Genomic DNA, 22311 nt, shown 5'->3' with positions numbered 1-22311 from the left:
GGCAGGGGCCTGTCCCCTCAAGGGGGTGTCGGCTCCTGTCTGGCCCCAGGGCAGGGACGGCTGGTTCAGGGGGCGGGGAATGGGGCACGGGGCCTGTCCCCTCTCGGGGGCGTGGGCTCCCGTCCGGCCCCAGGGCAGGGACGGCTGGTTCAGGGGGCGGGGAATGGGGCAGGGGCCTGTCCCCTCAAGGGGGTGTCGGCTCCTGTCCGGCCCCAGGGCAGGGACGGCTGGTTCAGGGGGCGGGGAATGGGGCAGGGGCCTGTCCCCCCAGGGGGCGTGGGCTCCCGTCCGGCCCCAGGGCAGGGACGGCTGGTTCAGGGGGCGGGGAATGGGGCAGGGGCCTGTCCCCTCAAGGGGGTGTCGGCTCCTGTCTGGCCCCAGGGCAGGGACGGCTGGTTCAGGGGGCGGGGAATGGGGCAGGGGCCTGTCCCCTCAAGGGGGTGTCGGCTCCTGTCTGGCCCCAGGGCAGGGACGGCTGGTTCAGGGGGCGGGGAATGGGGCAGGGGCCTGTCCCCCCAGGGGGCGTGGGCTCCCGTCCGGCCCCAGGGCAGGGACGGCTGGTTCAGGGGGCGGGGAATGGGGCAGGGGCCTGTCCCCTCAAGGGGGTGTCGGCTCCTGTCTGGCCCCAGGGCAGGGACGGCTGGTTCAGGGGGCGGGGAATGGGGCACGGGGCCTGTCCCCTCTCGGGGGCGTGGGCTCCCGTCCGGCCCCAGGGCAGGGACGGCTGGTTCAGGGGGCGGGGAATGGGGCAGGGGCCTGTCCCCTCAAGGGGGTGTCGGCTCCTGTCTGGCCCCAGGGCAGGGACGGCTGGTTCAGGGGGCGGGGAATGGGGCAGGGGCCTGTCCCCTCAAGGGGGTGTCGGCTCCTGTCTGGCCCCAGGGCAGGGACGGCTGGTTCAGGGGGCGGGGAATGGGGCAGGGGCCTGTCCCCTCAAGGGGGTGTCGGCTCCTGTCTGGCCCCAGGGCAGGGACGGCTGGTTCAGGGGGCGGGGAATGGGGCACGGGGCCTGTCCCCTCTCGGGGGCGTGGGCTCCCGTCCGGCCCCAGGGCAGGGACGGCTGGTTCAGGGGGCGGGGAATGGGGCAGGGGCCTGTCCCCTCAAGGGGGTGTCGGCTCCTGTCCGGCCCCAGGGCAGGGACGGCTGGTTCAGGGGGCGGGGAATGGAGCAGGGGCCTGTCCCCCCAGGGGGCGTGGGCTCCCGTCCGGCCCCAGGGCAGGGACGGCTGGTTCAGGGGGCGGGGAATGGGGCAGGGGCCTGTCCCCTCAAGGGGGTGTCGGCTCCTGTCTGGCCCCAGGGCAGGGACGGCTGGTTCAGGGGGCGGGGAATGGGGCAGGGGCCTGTCCCCTCAAGGGGGTGTCGGCTCCTGTCTGGCCCCAGGGCAGGGACGGCTGGTTCAGGGGGCGGGGAATGGGGCAGGGGCCTGTCCCCTCAAGGGGGTGTCGGCTCCTGTCTGGCCCCAGGGCAGGGACGGCTGGTTCAGGGGGCGGGGAATGGGGCACGGGGCCTGTCCCCTCTCGGGGGCGTGGGCTCCCGTCCGGCCCCAGGGCAGGGACGGCTGGTTCAGGGGGCGGGGAATGGGGCACGGGGCCTGTCCCCTCTCGGGGGCGTGGGCTCCCGTCCGGCCCCAGGGCAGGGACGGCTGGTTCAGGGGGCGGGGAATGGGGCAGGGGCCTGTCCCCTCAAGGGGGTGTCGGCTCCTGTCTGGCCCCAGGGCAGGGACGGCTGGTTCAGGGGGCAGGGAATGGGGCCTGTCCCCCCAGGGGGCGCCGGTTCCTGGAGTGCTGTGCTCCCGCCAGTCTCTGACGCTGGGCAGAGGGAAGGGGCTGCGGCTCCTGCAGGGGGCGCCACTGACCTGCAGAAGGCAAAGATCCACCAGTAGAGGCTGCTGTCCCACTGGTCGAAGAGGAAGAAGAGGAGGGCCACGGCAGCGGCAGCGTGGGCCCCAATGGCTGGGGGGGGGGAGCAGAGTCAGGGACCAACAACGGGGACCGATGTGGGGGCGGATGCCGCTGGGGCAGGGCGGGGGCTGCCAGTCCCCTCTCTCCCGGACCCATCCAGGCCCTGGTCTCTCCGCTGTGGATGCCAACAGTGCTAACCAGGGTGATCTTTGGGGTCAGCTGAGTGACACCCCCTCCTTCCCATTCCCCGCCCCCCCGAGCCAGCCAGTCCCCGCCCTGGGCCTGGATGGGAGCTGGCGCCCCCTACAGGGGCCAGGCCCCGCGCCCCATTCCCCTGCCCCTGAGCCAGCAAGTGCAGATCAGTGGTGGCGCCCCCTGGGGACGACAGTCGTTGTGCCGGGGGGGGGGGGAAGCAGGCAGGTCCCGGGGGATGCTGTAACCCCGCACGGGGGATGAGGGGGAGAGTTCATTCCCCCCCCCAGCAGGGCGGAAGGATACAGAGCAGACTCTGCGTGTTGTTGAACATGGACACCCCGGAGAGGAAGCCGGCCAGCTCCACGGCGAACAAGCCCAGCGTCACTGACAGGGCCACCACCAGCCTGGGGTCAGCGCCGACAGCCGGACGGGAGACACAGGGTTACACGGGCCCAGGCTGGGCCAGCCCGCCCCCCGGGTCCTGCCTTCCCTCGCTCCCAGGCCCCTTCTGCCTGGGCCAGCCTGCCCCCCAGGTCCTGCCTTCCCTCGCTCCCAGGCCCCTTCTGCCTGGGCCAGCCTGCCCCCCGGGTCCTGCCTTCCCTCGCTCCCAGGCCCCTTCTGCCTGGGCCAGCCTGCCCCCCAGGTCCTGCCTTCCCTCGCTCCCAGGCCGGGCCAGCCCGCCCCCCGGGTCCTGCCTTCCCTCACTCCCAGGCCCCTTCTGCCTGGGCCAGCCCGCCCCCCGGGTCCTGCCTTCCCTCGCTCCCAGGCCCCTTCTGCCTGGGCCAGCCCGCCCCCCGGGTCCTGCCTTCCCTCACTCCCAGGCCCCTTCTGCCTGGGCCAGCCCGCCCCCCGGGTCCTGCCTTCCCTCGCTCCCAGGCCCCTTCTGCCTGGGCCAGCCCGCCCCCCGGGTCCTGCCTTCCCTCGCTCCCAGGCCCCTTCTGCCTGGGCCAGCCTGTCCCCCCGGGTCCTGCCTTCCCTCGCTCCCAGGCCCCTTCTGCCTGGGCCAGCCTGTCCCCCCGGGTCCTGCCTTCCCTCGCTCCCAGGCCCCTTCTGCCTGGGCCAGCCTGCCCCCCAGGTCCTGCCTTCCCTCGCTCCCAGGCCGGGCCAGCCCGCCCCCCGGGTCCTGCCTTCCCTCACTCCCAGGCCCCTTCTGCCTGGGCCAGCCCGCCCCCCGGGTCCTGCCTTCCCTCGCTTCCAGGCCCCTTCTGCCTGGGCCAGCCCGCCCCCCCGGGTCCTGCCTTCCCTCACTCCCAGGCCCCTTCTGCCTGGGCCAGCCTGTCCCCCCGGGTCCTGCCTTCCCTTGCTCCCAGGCCCCTTCTGCCTGGGCCAGCCTGTCCCCCCGGGTCCTGCCTTCCCTTGCTCCCAGGCCCCTTCTGCCTGGGCCAGCCTGCCCCCCAGGTCCTGCCTTCCCTCGCTCCCAGGCCGGGCCAGCCCGCCCCCCGGGTCCTGCCTTCCCTCACTCCCAGGCCCCTTCTGCCTGGGCCAGCCCGCCCCCCGGGTCCTGCCTTCCCTCGCTCCCAGACCCCTTCTGCCTGGGCCAGCCTGCCCCCCAGGTCCTGCCTTCCCTCACTCCCAGGCCCCTTCTGCCTGGGCCAGCCCGCCCCCCCCGGGTCCTGCCTTCCCTCGCTCCCAGGCCCCTTCTGCCTGGGCCAGCCTGTCCCCCCGGGTCCTGCCTTCCCTTGCTCCCAGGCCCCTTCTGCCTGGGCCAGCCCGCCCCCCAGGTCCTGCCTTCCCTCGCTCCCAGGCCCCTTCTGCCTTGGCCAGCCCCCCCCCCCCCTCCTGCCTTCCCTCGCTCCCAGGCCCCTTCTGCCTGGGCCAGCCCGCCCCCCCCCCCTCCTGCCTTCCCTCACTCCCAGGCCCCTTCTGCCTGCCCCGGTCTCCCCACGGGCCCAGCCCCCTGCAATCTCATGCCTCCCCCACCTCTCTGAGCCCACTTCCACCCCCTCTGCAGTCCCATCCTCCTCCCTCCATGCCCTGCCGGGCCCATCCTCCTCCCCCCTGTCCCCCTGCCATCCCAGGTGCCCCTCGTCCCCCTGCAGACCCAGACCCGTCCGCCCCACAGGCCCTGGCTGACTCACTCCAGGTCCTGGCGCTGATACTGCTGCTGGCTGTACTGCAGGGGCAGCGAGGCGAGGACGTTGTTGTCCTGGAAGACAGGGGGCGGTGAGAGCAGCCCTGCGGGGGGGGCAGGCTGGGGTAGAATCGGGGGGGCAGAGCAGAGGCAGGGGAAAGGATGCCACCCTGACTCCCAGCCCTCCCCTGCTCTAACCCACCAGCCCCCACACCCCTCCTAGAGCCGGGGAGAGAACCCAGGAGTCCTGATCCACATTGTGGCTGCCCACCTCCCTGCAGCCACAACCCCTACCGGATCCCTGCAGCCAGCGCTCCCCACACCCCTCCTCTCACCTCTGGAAAGCGACCGTGTGTGCGCGGTGAGCGTGCGTCCAGGTGCACACGCTGGGGGCTGGGAGAGGCCTGATGTGTGAGAGAGATGGAAGGCCCTGCTGTGCGAGGGGTGGCCTTGGAGGATCCTGTGCACCGGGTTAGGTGGTGAGCGTGCTGGGAGATCGGTATGTGTGTCCCAGGGGTGTGCGTGGTAATGGCAGGCAGGTGTTGCCGGGGCAGCTGTGCACGTTGTACGGGTGGTGCGTCACATGGATGGGTGTGCGTCGTTGGGGCAGGCAGCCATTGTCAGGATGGGCATATGGTACGGGGATGTACTGTAGGCATGGACGTTGTAAGGGCAGGTGTGTGTTGCAGGCATGGTCGTCGTATGGGGGTACGTCACAGGGATCATGCGGCTGTGTGTCATCAGGGTCGGCGTGTTGTACGGGTGTACATCGGAGGCGCGGGTGTCATAAAGGCATGTGTCATCGGGGCAGACATGTCGTACAGGTGTATGTCACAGGGGTGTACACCCTTGGGTGAGCAGGCAGGCATGTGGTATGGGCGGACCTCACGAGCACCATAGGGCTGTGTGTTGTCAGGGTGGGCGGGTGTCTCTGGAAGGGAGTGCTGCATTGGTGTGCATTGTCAGAGTGTGCTACATGGGGGTATCTTGTGGGTGTCATGCAGGTGTGTGCTGTCGGGGTGGATGGGTGGGCATGCTGTATGTGTGGGCAGGTGTGCTGCAGAGGTATGGGCGTTATGGGCGTCGTGCAGGGGCACGGTGTCGGGGCGGGCGGGCCGTCTGGGCGCAGGTCGTGGGCGTTGGGGTGGAGGAGTGCTGGGGAGGAGCCAGCAGGGAAATAACCCCTCGTGGTGAGAACAGGCACCGGGAAACAGGCCCTTTGCCCTCTAGGGGGCGTGGGCTCCCACCCAGCCCAAGGGCAAGGACGGCGGGGGAATGGGGGCACGTAATGGGGCCCGGGGCCTGTCCCCTCTAGGGTGGGCGCGGGTCGTGGGCGTCGGGGCGGGCGGGCCAGGGCGGGGCGGGGGCGTCGGAGCGGGCGGGCCAGGGCGGGGCGGGGGCGTCGGGGCGGGGTCGCTGGGGCGGGGGCGTCGGGGCGGGGGCGTCGGGGCGGGCAGGCGGGCCAGGGCGGGGCGGGGGCGTCGGAGCGGGCGGGCGGGCGCGGGGCAGGGGCGTCGGGGCGGGCGGGCGGGCCGGGGGCGTCGGGGCGGGCCGGCCGGGGCGGGGGCGTCGGGGCGGGCGGGCAGGCGCGGGGCGGGCGGGCGGGCCGGGGCGGGGGCGTCGGGGCGGGCGGGCAGGCGCGGGGCGGGCGGGCAGGCCGGCCGGGGCGGGGGCGTCAGGGCGGGCGGGCAGGCGTGGGGCGGGGTCGCTGGGGCGGGCAGGCGCGGGCCGGCCGGGGTCGCTGGGGCGGGGGCGTCGGGGCGGGCGGGGCAGGGGCGTCGGAGCGGGCGGGCGCGGGGCAGGGGCATCGGGGCGGGCGGGCCGGGGGCGTCGGGGCGGGCCGGCCGGGGCGGGGGCGTTGGGGTGGGCAGGCAGGCGCGGGGCGGGCGGGCGGGCGGGCCGGGGGCGTCGGGGCGGGCGGGCAGGCGTGGGGCGGGGTCGCTGGGGCGGGCAGGCGCGGGCCGGCCGGGGCGGGGTCGCTGGGGCGGGGGCGTCGGGGCGGGTGGGCAGGCGCGGGCCGGCCGGGGCGGGGGCGTCGGGGCGGGCGGGCAGGCGCGGGCCGGCCGGGGCGGGGGCGTCGGGGCGGGCGGGCAGGCGCGGGCCGACCGGGGCGGGCCGGCCGGCCGGGGCGGGGGCGTCGGGGCGGGCGGGCAGGCGTGGGGCGGGGTCGCTGGGGCGGGCAGGCGTGGGCCGGCCGGGGCGGGGTCGCTGGGGCGGGGGCGTCGGGGCGGGCGGGCAGGCGCGGGCCGGCCGGGCAGGCGCGGGCCCGGTCGCTGGGGCGGGCAGGCGTGGGCCGGCCGGGGCGGGGTCGCTGGGGCGGGGGCGTCGGGGCGGGCCGGCCGGGGCGGGGGCGTTGGGGCGGGCGGGCAGGCGCGGGGCGGGCGGGCGGGCCGGCCGGGGCGGGGGCGTCGGGGCGGGCGGGCAGGCGTGGGGCGGGGTCGCTGGGTCGGGCAGGCGCGGGCCGGCCGGGGCGGGGTCGCCGGGGCGGGGGCGTCGGGGCGGGCGGGCAGGCGCGGGCCGGCCGGGGCGGGGGCGTCGGGGCGGGCGGGCAGGCGCGGGCCGGCCGGGGCGGGGGCGTCGGGGCGGGCGGGCAGGCGCGGGGCGGGCAGGCAGGTGTGGGGCGGGGTCGCTGGGGCGGGCAGGCGTGGGCCAGCCGGGGCGGGGTCGCTGGGGCGGGGGCGTCGGGGCGGGCGGGCAGGCGTGGGCCGGCCGGGCAGGCGCGGGCCGGCCGGGGCGGAGGCGTTGGGGCGGGTGGGCAGGCGTGGGGCGGGGTCGCTGGGGCGGGCAGGCGCGGGCCGGCCAGGGCGGGGTCGCTGGGGCGGAGGCGTCGGGGCGGGCGGGCAGGCGCGGGCCGGCCGGGGCGGGGGCGTCAGGGCGGGCGGGCAGGCGTGGGGCGGGGTCGCTGGGGCGGGGGCGTCGGGGCGGGCAGGCGCGGGCCGGCCGGGGCAGGGGCGTCGGGGCGGGCGGGCAGTCGGGCAGTCGGGGCGGGGCGTCGGGGCGGGCGGGCAGGCGCGGGGCGGGCGGGCGGGTCGGCCGGGGCGTCGGGGCAGGCGGGCAGGCGTGGGGCGGGGTCGCTGGGGCGGGCAGGCGTGGGCCGGCCGGGGCGGGGTCGCTGTGGCGGGGGCGTCGGGGCGGGCGGGCCGGGGCGGGGTCGCGGGGGCGGGCAGTCGGGGCGGGTGGGTCAGGGCGGGTGGGTCAGGGCGGGGTCGCGGGGGCGGGCAGTCGGGTCAGGGCGGGCCAGGGCGGGGTCGCGGGGTCGCGGGGGCGGGCAGTCGGGTCAGGGCGGGGTCGCGGGGTCGCTGGGGCGGGCAGTCGGGTCAGGTCGGGGTCGCTGGGGCGGGCTGGCCGGGGCGGGGTCGCGGGGTCGCTGGGGCGGGCGGGCGGGTCAGGGCGGGCAGACGGGGTGGGCGGGTCAGGGCGGGCCGGGGCGGGCGGGCGGGTCGGGGGCGGGCAGTCGGGGCGGGCGGGCTGGGGCGGGCAGTCGGGGCGGGCGGGTCAGGGCGGGTCGGGGGCGGGCAGTCGGGGCGGGCGGGCCGGGGCGGGGTCGCTGGGGCGGGCGGGCGGGTCAGGGCGGGGTCGCGGGGTCGTGGGGGCGGGCAGTCGGGTCAGGGCGGGGTCGCGGGGTCGCGGGGGCGGGCAGTCGGGTCAGGGCGGGGTCGCGGGGTCGCTGGGGCGGGCAGTCGGGTCAGGTCGGGGTCGCTGGGGCGGGCTGGCCGGGGCGGGGTCGCGGGGTCGCTGGGGCGGGCGGGCGGGTCAGGGCGGGCAGACGGGGTGGGCGGGTCAGGGTGGGCCGGGGCGGGCGGGCGGGTCGGGGGCGGGCAGTCGGGGCGGGCGGGCTGGGGCGGGCAGTCGGGGCGGGCGGGTCAGGGCGGGTCGGGGGCGGGCAGTCGGGGCGGGCGGGCCGGGGCGGGGTCGCTGGGGCGGGCGGGCGGGTCAGGGCGGGGTCGCGGGGTCGCGGGGGCGGGCAGTCGGGTCAGGGCGGGGTCGCGGGGTCGCTGGGGCGGGCAGTCGGGTCCGGTCGGGGTCGCTGGGGCGGGCTGGCCGGGGCGGGGTCGCGGGGTCGCTGGGGCGGGCGGGCGGGTCAGGGCGGGCAGACGGGGTGGGCGGGTCAGGGCGGGCCGGGGGCGGGCGGTCGGGGCGGGCGGTCGGGGCGGGCGGGTCAGGGCGGGTCGGGGGCGGGCAGTCGGGGCGGGCGGGCCGGGGCGGGGTCGCTGGGGCGGGCGGGCGGGTCAGGGCGGGGTCGCGGGGTCGTGGGGGCGGGCAGTCGGGGCGGGCGGTCAGGGCGGGCAGTCGGGGCGGGCAGTCGGGGCGGGCGGGCGGGTCAGGGCGGGGCGGGGGCGGGCAGTCGGGGAGGGCGGGCCGGGGCGGGGTCGCTGGGGCGGGCGGGCGGGTCAGGGCGGGGTCGCGGGGTCGTGGGGGCGGGCAGTCGGGGCGGGCGGTCAGGGCGGGCAGTCGGGGCGGGCAGTCAGGGCGGGCAGTCGGGGCGGGCGGGTCGGGGCGGGTCGGGGGCGGGCAGTCGGGGCGGGCGGGTCAGGGCGGGTCGGGGGCGGGCAGTCGGGGCGGGCGGGTCAGGGCGAGGTCGCGGGGTCGCTGGGGCGGGCAGTCGGGGCGGGCGGGTCAGGGCGGTCAGGGCGGGCAGTCGGGGCGGGCGGGTCAGGGCGGGTCGGGGGCGGGCAGTCGGGGCGGGCGGGTCAGGGCGAGGTCGCGGGGTCGCTGGGGCGGGCAGTCGGGGCGGGCGGGTCAGGGCGGGTCGGGGGCGGGCAGTCGGGGCGGGCAGGTCAGGGCGAGGTCGCGGGGTCGCTGGGGCGGGCAGTCGGGGCGGGCGGGTCAGGGCGGGTCGGGGCGGTCAGGGCGGGCAGTTGGGGCGGGCGGGTCAGGGCGGGTCGGGGGCGGGCAGTCGGGGCGGGCGGGCCGGGGCGGGGTCGCTGGGGCGGGCAGTCGGGTCAGGGCGGGCAGACGGGGCGGGCGGGCGGGCCGGGGCGGGGTCGCTGGGGCGGGCAGTCGGGTCAGGGCGGGGTCGCGGGGTCGCTGGGGCGGGCAGTCGGGGCGGGCGGGCCGGGGCGGGCAGACGGGGCGGGCGGGTCAGGGCGGGTCAGGGCCGGCCGGGGCGGGCGGGTCGGGGCGGGCAGACGGGTCGGGGCGGGCGGGTCAGGGCGGGTCGGGGGCGGGCAGTCGGGGCGGGCGGGGCGGGGCGGGGTCGCGGGGGCGTCGGGGTGGGCAGTCGGGTCAGGGCGGGCCGGGGCGGGCGGGCTGGCCAGGGCGGGGTCGCGGGGTCGCGGGGTCGCTGGGGCGGGCAGTCGGGGCGGGCGGGCTGGGGCGGGCAGACGGGGCGGGCAGACGGGTCGGGGCGGGCGGGTCAGGGCGGGGTCGCGGGGGCGTCGGGGCGGGCAGTCGGGTCAGGGCGGGCCGGGGCGGGCGGGCTGGCCAGGGCGGGGTCGCGGGGTCGGGCAGTCGGGTCAGGGCGGGCCGGCTGGGGCGGGCTGGCCGGGGCGGGGTCGCGGGGTCGCTGGGGCGGGCGGGCGGGTCGGGGCGGGCAGACGGGTCGGGGCGGGCAGTCGGGGGGGGCGGGCAGTCGGGGTGGGCGGGCAGTCGGGGTGGGCTGGCCGGGGCGGGCTGGCCGGGGCGGGGTCGCGGGGTCGCGGGGTCGCTGGGGCGGGCAGACGGGTCGGGGCGGGCGGGTCAGGGCGGGTCGGGGGCGGGCAGTCGGGGTGGGCGGGCTGGGGCGGGCAGTCGGGGCGGGCGGGTCGGGGCGGGGTCGCGGGGGCGTCGGGGCGGGCAGTCGGGTCAGGGCGGGGTCGCGGGGTCGCTGGGGCGGGCAGTCGGGTCAGGGCGGGCCGGGGCGGGCGGGCTGGCCAGGGCGGGGTCGCGGGGTCGTGGGGGCGGGCAGTCGGGTCAGGGCGGGGTCGCGGGGTCGCTGGGGCGGGCAGTCGGGGCGGGCGGACGGGGCGGGCGGGCAGTCGGGTCAGGGCGGGTCAGGGCCGGCCGGGGCGGGCGGACGGGGCGGGCGGGCAGTCGGGGCGGGCGGGCAGTCGGGTCAGGGCGGGTCAGGGCCGGCCGGGGCGGGCGGGCGGGTCAGGGCGGGGGCGCCGCGCCGTCGGGGTCTCTTACCCGGGAGCAGAAGAGGCTGATGACGAGGACGAGGTGGGCCGTGAGGGTCAGGGCGGGCCGGGGCGGGCGGGCTGGCCAGGGCGGGGTCGCGGGGTCGTGGGGGCGGGCAGTCGGGTCAGGGCGGGGTCGCGGGGTCGCTGGGGCGGGCAGCCGGGGCGGGCGGACGGGGCGGGCGGGCAGTCGGGGCGGGGGCGCGGGGTCGCTGGGGCGGGCAGTCGGGGCGGGCAGACGGGGCGGGCGGGTCAGGGCGGGTCGGGGGCGGGCAGTCGGGGCGGGCGGGTCAGGGCGGGCAGTCGGGGCGGGCGGGCCGGGGCGGGGTCGCTGGGGCGGGCGGGCAGACGGGGCGGGCGGGCAGTCGGGGCGGGGGCGCCGCGCCGTCGGGGTCTCTTACCCGGGAGCAGAAGAGGCTGATGACGAGGACGAGGTGGGCCGTGAGGGTCAGGAACCGGGCCGGCACCAGCCCGCTGACCAGCGCCATCGGCCGGGGGGTCCCGTGGCAGGGCCTGGCTGGGGCGGGGGGAGCGAAGGCGTGAGGCCGGGGTGACCGGAGGCAGCACCGGGCCCCCCGCCCTGGGGAGCCCCCCCCATCGCCCGTCGTCCCCACCACAGACCCCCAGGGGACCCCCCCATCCTCACGGCCCCCCGTCCCCTGCCCGCATCGCCCCCCCCCCCCGTGGAGCCCCCCCCCCGCGCCCCCCCCCATAGAGGCTCCCCCTCCCCCGCGCCCCACCCGCTGGAATCCCAGCCCCGCGCGCCCACCCCGGGCTCTTTCTCTTTCTCTCTCTCTCTCTCTCTCTCGCTCAGGCTCCGCGCCCCGGCCCTAGGCCCCCTCGTTGCCCCTGGCAACCGACCAGCGGCTCCCGGCCCCGCCCCGAGCGCTTGCGCGCGCGAGAGAGCGATAGATCGAGAGAGCGCGCCCGTGCGCTCGGAGGAGATCCCGCGAGAACGGCGCAGCCGGCGACGGCGAGCCCCATGCCGCCATCTTGAGTGAGGGCAGGAAGAAGGGCAGGGGCCCCTCCCCCCTGTTCTGTGCCCTCCCCTAGGGCCATATGGGACATATAGGGACTCCCTCTCCCCAGGGCAAAAGGGAACCCCCTCCCCCAGGGCCATAGGGGACATAAAGGGACTCCCCTACCCAGGGCAATAGGGGAACCCTGCCCCCAGGGACATATAGGGACTCCCCTCCCCAGGGCCATAGGGGACCTCTGCCCCCAGGGCCATATGGGACATATAGGGACTCCCCTCCCCAGGGCCATAGGGGACATATAGGGACTCCCCCTCCCCAGGACAATACAGAGACCCCATCCCCCAGGGCCATACAGGTCCCCCTCTCCTCCTAGGGTCATATGGTATCCATGAGGCTTAAAGGCTTCCAGTATGCTGAGTGCAAATCCAGCTCCCACAGCTTCAAGGAGCCTCTCCCCCCGCATCAGGCCCATCTCCAAATTTTTGTCCAGTCCCTCTTAACCCCAGGCCCATGCCCAGTCCTGACCGCACCCTGGGGGCAGAACGTGGTGTGAGATCGGCCCTGGGCTCTCCCGGTGGATGGGGTAGGGAATGGACCAGGGGAGCTGGGCTGAGAACCAGGCATAGAGAGGAGTTCTCACAGGGGTAGGGCTCAGCTATGTGTGGGGGATGTAGCTCAGTGGTAGAGCGCATGCTTTGCATGTATGAGGCCCCGGGTTCAATCCCCGGCATCTCCAGAGGTTTTGTTATTGCAGCTAGAGCTGTTTCCCTGTGAGGCTGTAACTCCAGGCAGCTCTCATGAGGAGCTGAAAAAATGAAGGTTTCAGTAAAGGCAAGATCCAGCTGCAATGGGCAAATGATTTATACCCAGGTATTTGCCAATCAGCAAGGAACAAAATGATTTATACCCAGGTGTCCACCAATCAGCAAGAACAACATGATTTATACCCAGGTATCTGCCAATCAGCAACAGGTAAAGTGATTTATACCCAGGTATTCGCCAGCCAGCAAGGAACACAATGATTTATATCCAGGTATCCTCCAATCAGCAAGGGGCAAAATGATTGACACCAGCTACACTCCAATCAGCAAGGAACAAAATGATTTATCTGCAACTATCCTTCCATCATCATTGGACAAAACGATTTACACCCAACTACGCTTCAATCTGGAAGGGGCAAAATGATTTACACCTGGCTACGCTCCAGTCAACATACAAAACAACATGGTCAGCGAAGGCTCCTCGCTGACTGCGTTTGAAGAATGGTTGAGTCTTGAAACTACGGGCAGAGGGGGGAAATCTGGAAAGAATGTATTTCTCGTCGAGTTTTGCTTTCATAAAGTAAACGTTAAGAAACAGAATCTCTCTATCTACCCCTACCCGAGCTGTCTATGCACCCCTTCGCTGACACCCCCCTCTATTTACCAATCTACTCACCCCCGCAGAAATGTACCTACTTAGAAAGCCAGAGCTCTGAGCCATAACACCCCCATTGCACCCACAAAGAACAGACTTTCTACAGCAGGAGGGAGAAACATTATTATCACCCAGCTGTGATGGCCGAGTGGTTAAGGCGTTGGACTTGAAATCCAATAGGGTTTCCCTGCGCAGGTTCAAATCCTGCTCACAGCGGTTAGTTGATTTTGCTCAGCAAGGTGATGCCTGGAGATCTCGCTAGCTCAGGGCATTTTCGGCGGTGAAATGCCAGGCAGGGACCTGTGGGCTGGCACTACTGGGTTCAGGAAAAGCAAATTCTGGGGCCAGGGGGAATGACCCCCAAATTCCTCAGTGGGGCTGGCGAGGGGATCCCCCGCCACTTGAAGACACACGCCCTGGGAGGCCAGCGTTCAGGACTCGCTCTCTGACCCAGGGCACCCAACAAACCCGTCATCGACTCTCCAGCCAAAAACCCACCACTTGGGGTGGCCCCGGCTCTGGTGGGAGCCTGCCCCGGGGCCAATCTGGGGACGTGAGCCCAGTGCCGGAGCCCCGATCCCCGCAGAGCAGCCTCCCCAGCCAAACGCCGGCAGGGACGTGGCCGCCGAGAGGCCGGGACAGAGGTACCGCGGAGATGCCCGGCTGGGTTGGCAGCTGCGGGCTGGAACTGGCCCCTGCAGGACTGAGCCGCTGGTGTTGTCCAACCCAGAGCAAGACCCCCCACAGCACAGAGAGCCAGAGGGGTTCAGACCTCTGTGCTGCCTGCCCCCTGCCAGGGCCTGTGTAAATCAGGAGTCACTCCACTGGAATCAGAGGCGCCAATTCCCCTCTTGCTCACCCCAGTCTTTGGGCCAGCACATGGGATGGAGGGCAGAGGGCATCAGCCCAAAAGCTGCCTTCACACGGTCATCCCTGATGACACTCTTCCGAGCCCCTCCCACCAAATAAGCTCCACCCATTTGAGCCACTGGCTTTGTCTACACTAGGAAATTGACCAGCGCGTTGTCAAGAATTAGGGCTGGCGGCAGAAGCCCTTCCCTTAGCCAGACGGCCCGACTGGCTGGAGGAACCCATGGACCTGCGCTAAAGTCCAGCAGCGACGGTCGATAACCACTCCGAGTCCCCCTCATGGGGAAGAACAGAATTGCCTGCATTGCCCTCGGTATGATCGCCATGTTTGCAACATGGCATTTGGACCACGACTCCAATCCACTCTCATGCTTCAGGGCTGCAGCCAGTCACCTGCAGCCGGTCAGGAAGTATGTCTCAGCCCCTCCTCTTCTCTGCCAGTTTCGTCTCCTGAGAGCTAAGTTGCTTTGGTCTAACTAAAGTCAATCTAGGGGTAGCTGCTTGAAATTGACCAGCTGGGAGGTCAGAGTAGATGCTCCGGTGGGCTCTTAAAACGTGATGGAACAATACTAACTAATCTTAATAAGATGCAGCTCTTCAGTGACACCTCAAGGGGTCGCCCTTTCCCTTCCGTGGCACTATCTGTCCTACCGATACAACCCACAGTTGCTAATTAACATTCGACTGCCGGCCTTGTGAGATTTGCCTTTAGCAGTTTCAGGGGTGTCGCACCCTGCAGGGATTTTACCCGGGTTCATCTGCAACCAGAGTGGGGTGTCCCAAGCCTCGGTTTGCCAGAAGCTGGGAATGAGCGACAGGGGATGGATCGCTTGATGATGACCTGTTCTGTTGATTCCCTCTGAAGCACCTGGCATCGGCCACTGTTGGAAGTCAGGACACTGGGCTAGATGGACGTTTGGTCTGACCCAGTCTGGCCGTTCTTATGTTCTTACATCCTGCGTTGGTTTTTCCTCTGGCAAGATCTTTTCTTCCAGGGAGCAGCACTGAGCATAGGTAGCCAGCTTCTAGCTCCCCACCCGCCCCCGCTCAATCCCCAGGTCCTGGGCTGTCTTTCCCCTGCAACTTTTCCTCTGAATTCACAGGCACTAGTCTAGTCTCGGCCCTGCAAACAAGCTAGGGGTGGCTTTCCCCACCACGCTTCCGTGGCACAGTCCAATTGTTCCAAGCATTCAAGCACCCCATTTCATAATGGGTGTGCGTAGGCCAGAGTGGTATTTTTCTGGCAAGTTTGGGGAGGAAACCAGTTTGCTGGAGTTCTGATTTCAGAGTTTGTTAGAGCATCAATCTGATTTCCTGGCTCGTCAGTTTAACCCCCGATACCCCTGTATTGAGCCAGAGATTTTAGCTAGGCAAAAGAATTTCACTTCTTTGGGAGATGAAATCCCAGTCGGGCTAGGACATTGCAACAGCTGCGCCATCCTGGTGCACCCCCTTGTGGCCATGCAGCGCTCTGCCTCAGTTTCCCCACCGGAGCTCTAAATGTGGTTCAGTCCGCCTGGCCCTTCTAGGGTAACAGAGAACCTTAGCCCGCACCCAGCAGGAGCATAAAACAAGAGTCTCTCCTGCCTTGGCTATGTAACTGTGAACCAGCTTGCGCCCACTCCTGCCTCCGGCCACCCGGCAATTCTGACAGCTGCCGATCCACCCTCTTGTGTGATCTTCCTTTCTGTGATACTGGCAGACCAGAGGCTAGCTTGTGCCGAGGTCCCAGGCCTCCCTGAACCCTGACAAACGCCTAGCTGGAAACCTCTCTGAGTCACCTAGGTGTCAGCGTCATCAGAATAAACATCAGACATTGTGTCGCTAAGCGGTTTATAAACTGCTCGCAGGATGCGCTGCGTGTGTTGGTCTCACCCAGCGATACCCCGGGCTATAATGTAACAGTAAATGTTTGCTTTGCGCGTACCCCTGTACCAAAATAACCCGCCCAACGAGAACGAAGCCTCGCGGAATGCAGCTGATGAGCTCTTGCGAGAAGCTGGTAAATCCTATCCGCTGAACGCAAATGAGGATCAAAGACTTTGTTACGGGCGTCCCCTCCTCCCCCTGCCCACAAGGAGACCCACGTGGGAGCTGTTGCTGTAAATATGGGCAGGCGGAAACATTTTTCATCTGTGGACTGTTTGGATTCTAACTCTAGGTAGCCTTGGGAGACTTTTGGGAAACTGGCAAATTACTAAATCTCTGCTACCATGTGGAATGACAGACCGTGACTCACCAGTACGTATATTGGACCTGCTTTCACCTCTCAATGCCTGCCATTTCTTCTTCCGAGCTAATACACCTTTACTATAGAACTGGCTACCAGCGTTGTCTTTGGTGAGTGATCTAGGAGGCACATTGATCTGGATTTTCATTTTTCTGGGTGGGTGCTCCAGACCGAGGCCCCGCCCCTTCCCCCAAGGCCCCACCCTCGATCCACCTCTTCCCACCCCCCGCTCCACCCTTGCCCCCGTGCCTCCTGCCCGCCGCCAAACAGCTGATCAGTGTGTGGCTGGTGGTGTAGGGTGACCAGACAAGAAGTGTGAAAAATCGGGACAGGAGGTGATAGGCAATAGGTGCCTATATAGGACAAAGCCCCAAATAACAGGACTGTCCCTATAAAATCGGGATATCTGGTCACCCTAGGTGGGTGCTGAGCCATTAATGGACTTAACCTCCATGAATGTAACCAGTTCTCTTTTAAACCCTGATATAGTCCTAGCCTTCACAACCTCCTCAGGCAAGGAGTTCCACAGGTTGACTGTGCGCTGAGTGAAGAAGAACTTCCTTTGATTTGTTTTAAACCTGCTACCCATTAATTTCATTTGGTGGCCCCTAGTTCTTATATTATGGGAACAAGTAAATAACTTTTCCTTATTCACTTTCTCCACACCACTAATGATTTTATAGACGTCTATCACATACCCCCTTAGTCTCCTCTTTTCAAAGCTGAAAACTCCTGGCCTCTTTAATCTCTCCTCAGATGGGACCTGTTCCAAACCCCTAATCATTTTAGTTGCCCTTTTCTGAACCTTTTCCAATTCCAATATATCTTTTTTGAGATGAGGGGACCACATCTGTATGCAGTATTCAAGATGTGGGTGTACCATGGATTTATATAAGGGCAAGAAGATAGTCTCCATTTTATTCTCCATCCCTTTTTTAATGATTTATAACATCCCATTTGCTTTTTTGACTGCCACTGTGCTCTGTGTGGATGTCTTCAGAGAACTATCCACAATGACTCCAAGATCTTTCTCCTGATTAGTTGTAGCTAAATTAGACCCCAACATATTGTATGTACAGTTGGGGTTATTTTTTCCAATGTGCATTATTTTACATTTATCCACATTAAATTTCATTTGCCATTTTGTTGCCCAATCACTTAGTTTTGTGAGATCTTTTTGAAGTTCTTCACAGTCTGCTTTGGTCTTAACTGTCTTGAGCAGTTTAGGAGCATCTGCAAACTTTGCCACCTCCCTGTTTACCCCTTTCTCCAGATCATTTATGAATAAGTTGAAAAGGATTGGTCCTTGGACTGACTCTTGGGGAACAGCACTAATTACTCCTCTCCATTCTGAAAATTTACCATTTATTCCTACACTTTGTTTCCTGTCTTTTATCCAGTTCTCAATCTATGAAAGGATCTTCCCTCTTATCCCCTGACAACTTAATTTACATAAGAGCCTTTGGTGGGGGACCTTGTCAAAGTCTTTCTGGAAATCTAAGTACACTATGTCCACTGGATCCCCCTTGTCCATACGCTTGTTGACCCCTTCAAAGAAGTCTAAGAGATTAGTAAGGCACGATCTTCCTTTACAGAAACCATGTTGACTTTTGCCCAGCAATTTATGTTCTTCTATGTGTCTGCAAAACTGTTTGCGTGCTTTGGGCAGGACTTCACTGCGGAGTTAATTTTTCTCCTGTTCAATAACATTGTGTGGTGGGTTCAACGTGTCACTGGAAACCCAAGGGCTGTTAATTAGCAGGTGACTAAATCGGAGAAACATGGTGTGTCCATTGGACTCCATAATGTTTTATGGAAATAGGCTTATGAGTGTAACTATAATGTAACTGGGATATGCTTTATGCAAAAGGTCTCTTGTAAGGTATTGTCAGGGTTCCCTCCCCACTCTGAACTTTAGGGTACAGATGTGGGGACCCGCATGAAAGACCCCCCCCAAGCTTATTTTTACCATCTTAGGTTAAAACTTCCCCAAGGCACAAATTCTCCCTTGTACCTTAGGATTAGGTCAAAGCTGCCACCACCCAGTGATTTAACAAAGAATCAGGGAAAGGACCACTTGGAGTCCTATTCCCCCAAAATATCTCCCCAAGCCCTACACCCCCATTTCCTGGGGAGGCTTGAGAATAAACAAGATGAGCACAGACCAGCCTTGTTTTTTTTAGGACACTAAAAAAACCAATCCGATTCTTTTAAAAAAAAACAGAACTTTATTAGAAAGAAAAAAGGTCAAAGAAGCACCTCCGTGAAATTAGAATGGGAGATAATCATAGAATCATAGAATATAAGGGTTGGAAGGGACCCCAGAAGGTCATCTAGTCCAACCCCCTGCTCGAAGCAGGACCAATTCCCAGTTAAATCATCCCAGCCAGGGCTTTGTCAAGCCTGACCTTAAAAACTTCTAAGGAAGGAGATTCTACCACCTCCCTAGGTAACGCATTCCAGTGTTTCACCACCCTCTTAGTGAAAAAGTTTTTCCTAATATCCAATCTAAACCTCCCCCACTGCAACTTGAGACCATTACTCCTCGTTCTGTCATCTGATACCATTGAGAACAGTCTAGAGCCATCCTCTTTGGAACCCCCTTTCAGGTAGTTGAAAGCAGCTATCAAATCCCCCCTCATTCTTCTCTTCTGCAGGCTAAACAATCCCAGCTCCCTCAGCCTCTCCTCATAACTCATGTGTTCCAGACCCCTAATCATTTTTGTTGCCCTTCGCTGGACTCTCTCCAATTTATCCACATCCTTCTTGAAGTGTGGGGCCCAAAACTGGACACAGTACTCCAGATGAGGCCTCACCAATGTCGAATAGAGGGGAACGATCACGTCCCTCGATCTGCTCACTATGCCCCTACTTATACATCCCAAAATGCCATTGGCCTTCTTGGCAACAAGGGCACACTGCTGACTCATATCCAGCTTCTCGTCCACTGTCACCCCTAGGTCCTTTTCCGCAGAACTACTGCTGAGCCATTCGGTCCCTAGTCTGTAGCTGTGCATTGGGTTCTTCCGTCCTAAGTGCAGGACCCTGCACTTATCTTTATTGAACCTCATCAGATTAATCAGATAATCTCACAGGACAATTAGATTCAAAACACAGAGACTTTCCCTCTAGGCAAAACCTTAAAGTTACAAAAAGAAAAACCAGGACTACACCTTCCTCTCAGCACAGAGAAAATCACAAGCCAAAACAAAAGATAATCTAAGGCATTTCCTTGCTAAATACTTACTAAGGAGTTGGAGTGCTTGCTTTCTTGTTCTGTCTCCAGCAAAAGCCAAATGGAACAGACAAACAAAGCCTTCCCCCTCCCCCCAGATTTGAAAGTATCTTGTCCCCCCATTGGTCATTTTGGGTCAGGTGCCAGCCAGGTTACCTGAGCTTCTCAACCCTTTACAGGTAAATGGACTTTGCCTCTGGCCAGGAGGGATTTTATAGCACTGTATACAGAAAGGTGGTTACCATTCCCTTTATATTTATGACAGGGGTCATTACGAAGCTTATGATCTACTGAGTGTGGTCATCCTATTTGTTTGCATGTATTATTTCTAGGGCTGGAGTTAGGAGAATAAGATATAAACTTTGTATTACTGAGGTAAACATATTAAATGGAACCCATTAAGGGCCCTTCAGAATCGATGAATTGTAAATGGCTCTGTTTACTTGCAAGCCTCCCTGTGTTCGAGTGAGCCAGCCCAGGGAGAATGGAGGCTGGGGGTTTCACAGGACATGTGACCATGTCACATGATGCTGGAATCCATCTTAAATCAGGCATTTTTCCATTTAGGAGGAGGGGTGGGGATCCAGAGACACAAAGGGTTCCCGCCTTGTGCCAAAGCTATAAAAGGGGATGGAAGAGAACAAAGGGGGTCCCAGTTATGAGAAAGCCCCTGCTTTTCACCTAAGATGCCTGCTGGAACTAACAAAGGCTGTACCAGGGGAAGGACTGGGCCCAGACTAGGAAGCAGTGTAGTCTGTGAAAGAAACTTACTGGAACATCTCTGAGGATGAGATTTACCTGTATTCAGTTTCTTAATGTATTAGGCTTAGACTTGCGTGTTTTTGTTTTATTTTGCTTGATGACTTACTTTGTTCTGTCTGTTATTACTTGAAACCACTTAAATCCTACTTTTTATATTTAATACAATCACTTTGTTTATTAGTAAACCCAGAGCAAGTATTAATACCTGGGGGAGCAAACAGCTGTGCAGATCACTCTATCAGTGTTATGGAGGGCGGACAATTTATGAATTTACCCTGCATAAGCTTTATACAGAGTAAAACTGATTTATTTGGGGTTTAGATCCCACTGGAAACTGGGTGTTTGGGTGCTGGAGATAGGTGACCTGCTGAGCAGTTTTTGGTTAAAGTCTGCAGCTTGGGTGGTGTGGATTTAGTTGGGGATTGATCCTGCTTTGAGCAGGGGGTTGGACTAGATACCTCCTGAGGTCTCTTCCAACCCTGAGATTCTATGAGTCTATGATCAGACCTGGGTCTGGGCTGCAGCAGGCTGGCGTGTCTGGCTCAACAAGGCAGGGTTCTGGAGTCCCAATCTGGCAGGGAAAACGGGCTCACAGGTAATTCCAGTACGTCAGGTGACAGTCCCAAGGGGGTCTCTGTGACCGAACCCATCACACATGGGCTGCTAAGCAGAGTGCTAAGAATCGCTAAAAGGCAAGTCCTCCACCAGTGATTGAAGATTGGAGCACTGTCGCCGTCAGCTTGGCCACCGTGGGAAGAATTGTATAGAAATACCCATGAAAAATTTGCAGAGTTGGGAGTATCTAAATCCCTGGAAGTATCTAAATGCGCCTCTTAGATGCATGGCACTTCCTTTTTTGAAAGCCTTCATCCAGCACTGGGAGCAGACTACCTACTCCTGACCCCATGCCCCATACTCTCCTGTACACAATAGTCACAGAGCTCCTACTGGCAACGCAGGTTCCTACCCCAGGCAAGGACTGGCTACCAAGCTGTTGGTAAAGAGAGAGATAGCAGAGATGTGTCCCTTCAACAGCTGGTAAACTCAGGGATGGTATGTTACACATGTACCACTTGGCGCTGTAATCTTGGTTTACGCAATGCTGTTGTAGCCAAGTTGGTCCCAGGATATTAGAGAGAGCTGGTGGGGGAGTTGGTTCAGTAAAAGATATTACCTCTCCCACCTTGTCTCTGTAATATAGTTTAGCAGTCCCTTACGGCAGGTGTTGTTGTGGCCACAAGAAAGGCAGGGTATAAAACAAACCTTAATCAAGCAACTGCCGAGCTGTTTATCCACATCACCTTTCTTTGAGTTCTGTTAATTTCGATTCCTTGGAGAAAGAAAAGGACGCTGTAGTGTGGTTGAGTTTTATTAAGAGTCCTTAATGGCAATTCATAGTGTCCATAAAAGAAGAGAAAAGTAATATGATCTGGCCAACGTCAAACTAGAAAATCGGTCAATCTGACCCTTCAGGTTTTCAGAATCTAATCACTCAACCACGACGGCAAGTCACTCTTATACTTCATCCAGGACTATCTCTGGAAGGTGACTTTGTTCAGATTTTTGACTCCAAATCCCCCAGGACACGGCCACATTTGGTTCTCAACACCGGCGCTGCTAACACAACACAGGGAAAATCATCCAAAGCCAGATCACAAGACAATCTGGTCAATTACTTGCATGCCGGTTCCCCACGGTCTCCTTCCCAAGGGATGTGTTGGCCACCCTTGTCACCGATTTCCAAATGAACGATACTAGCCCCAGGCCACAACACTATCTAATAGAAACTCCAACATTTATGACAGACAGAGCGCAGTTTAAAAAGGCACAGGCTTGGTCTCATTTTACATCCACACACACCTAGAAGGTGAAAGGAAGCATGAAACCATTCACCACTGTAGATACAAGTCCTGTGTCCAGCAATCTTTGTCAGCAACAGTACTTGGTTCAATTTTAAATCTACTTTACGGCAACCTTGATTGAAACCTGTCATAAATATCAAGGGAAGGGTAAACCCCTTTAAAATCCCTCCTGGCCAGAGGAAAAACCCTTTCACCTGTAAAGGGTTAAGAAGCTAGGATAACCTCGCTGGCACCTGACCAAAATGACCCATGAGGAGACAAGATACTTTCAAAAGCTGGGGGGAGGGAGAAACAAAGTGTCTCTCTCGCTCTGTGGGATGCTTTTGCCAGGGACAGAACAGGAATGGAGTTTGAGAACTTAGTAAGTAATCTAGCTAGAGATGCGTTGGATTCTGTTTGTTTAAATGGCTGAGAGAATAAGCTGTGCTGAATGGAATGGATATTCCTGTTTTTGTGTCTTTTTGTAACTTAAGGTTTTGCCTAGAGGGATTCTCTATGTTTTGAATCTAATTACCCTGTAAGGTATTCACCATCCTGATTTTACAGAGATGATTCTTTTTTACTTCTATTAAAAGTCTTCTTGTAAGGAAACTGATTGCTTTTTCATTGTTCTGAGATCCAAGGGTTTGGGTCTGTGGTCACCTATGCAAATTGGTAAGGATTTTTATCAAACCTTCCCCAGGAAGAGGGTATAAGA

General features: G+C 64.1%; 1 protein-coding gene and 2 non-coding genes across 8 annotated transcripts in view; 2 read left to right on the top strand and 1 right to left on the bottom strand.

Moving 5' to 3' along the window:
- The window catches only part of LOC125628640 (transmembrane protein 107), a 36724-nt gene extending 25511 nt beyond the window's left edge, over window positions 1-11213 (bottom strand). Inside the window, exons 1-5 of one of the 6 annotated variants that reach the window (XM_075123807.1) lie at window positions 11124-11213; window positions 10664-10775; window positions 4500-4568; window positions 4172-4239; window positions 2397-2497 (exon numbers count right to left, since the gene is read on the bottom strand). In XM_075123807.1, coding sequence (XP_074979908.1) covers window positions 2397-2497; window positions 4172-4239; window positions 4500-4568; window positions 10664-10750 — 325 coding nt within the window. In that variant the 5' untranslated portion in view covers window positions 10751-10775; window positions 11124-11213. The other 5 variants (XM_075123808.1, XM_075123809.1, XM_048833862.2 and 2 more) reach the window with 5 other exon arrangements.
- Window positions 11214-11903: 690 nt separating this feature from the next.
- TRNAA-UGC (transfer RNA alanine (anticodon UGC)) lies at window positions 11904-11975 on the top strand. The gene has a single exon. It is a non-coding gene; the product is annotated as a tRNA-Ala (tRNA).
- An 814-nt stretch (window positions 11976-12789) lies between these two features.
- Window positions 12790-12871, top strand: TRNAS-UGA (transfer RNA serine (anticodon UGA)). Its single transcript has one exon. It is a non-coding gene; the product is annotated as a tRNA-Ser (tRNA).
- The last annotated feature ends 9440 nt before the right edge of the window (window positions 12872-22311 follow it).

Source organism: Caretta caretta, chromosome 28, assembly GCF_965140235.1.
Source record: "Caretta caretta isolate rCarCar2 chromosome 28, rCarCar1.hap1, whole genome shotgun sequence".
NCBI classification, from domain to species: Eukaryota; Metazoa; Chordata; order Testudines; family Cheloniidae; genus Caretta; species Caretta caretta.
The sequence above is the reverse complement of the archived record's forward strand: the minus strand, read 5'-3'. Positions and strand labels throughout refer to the sequence as shown.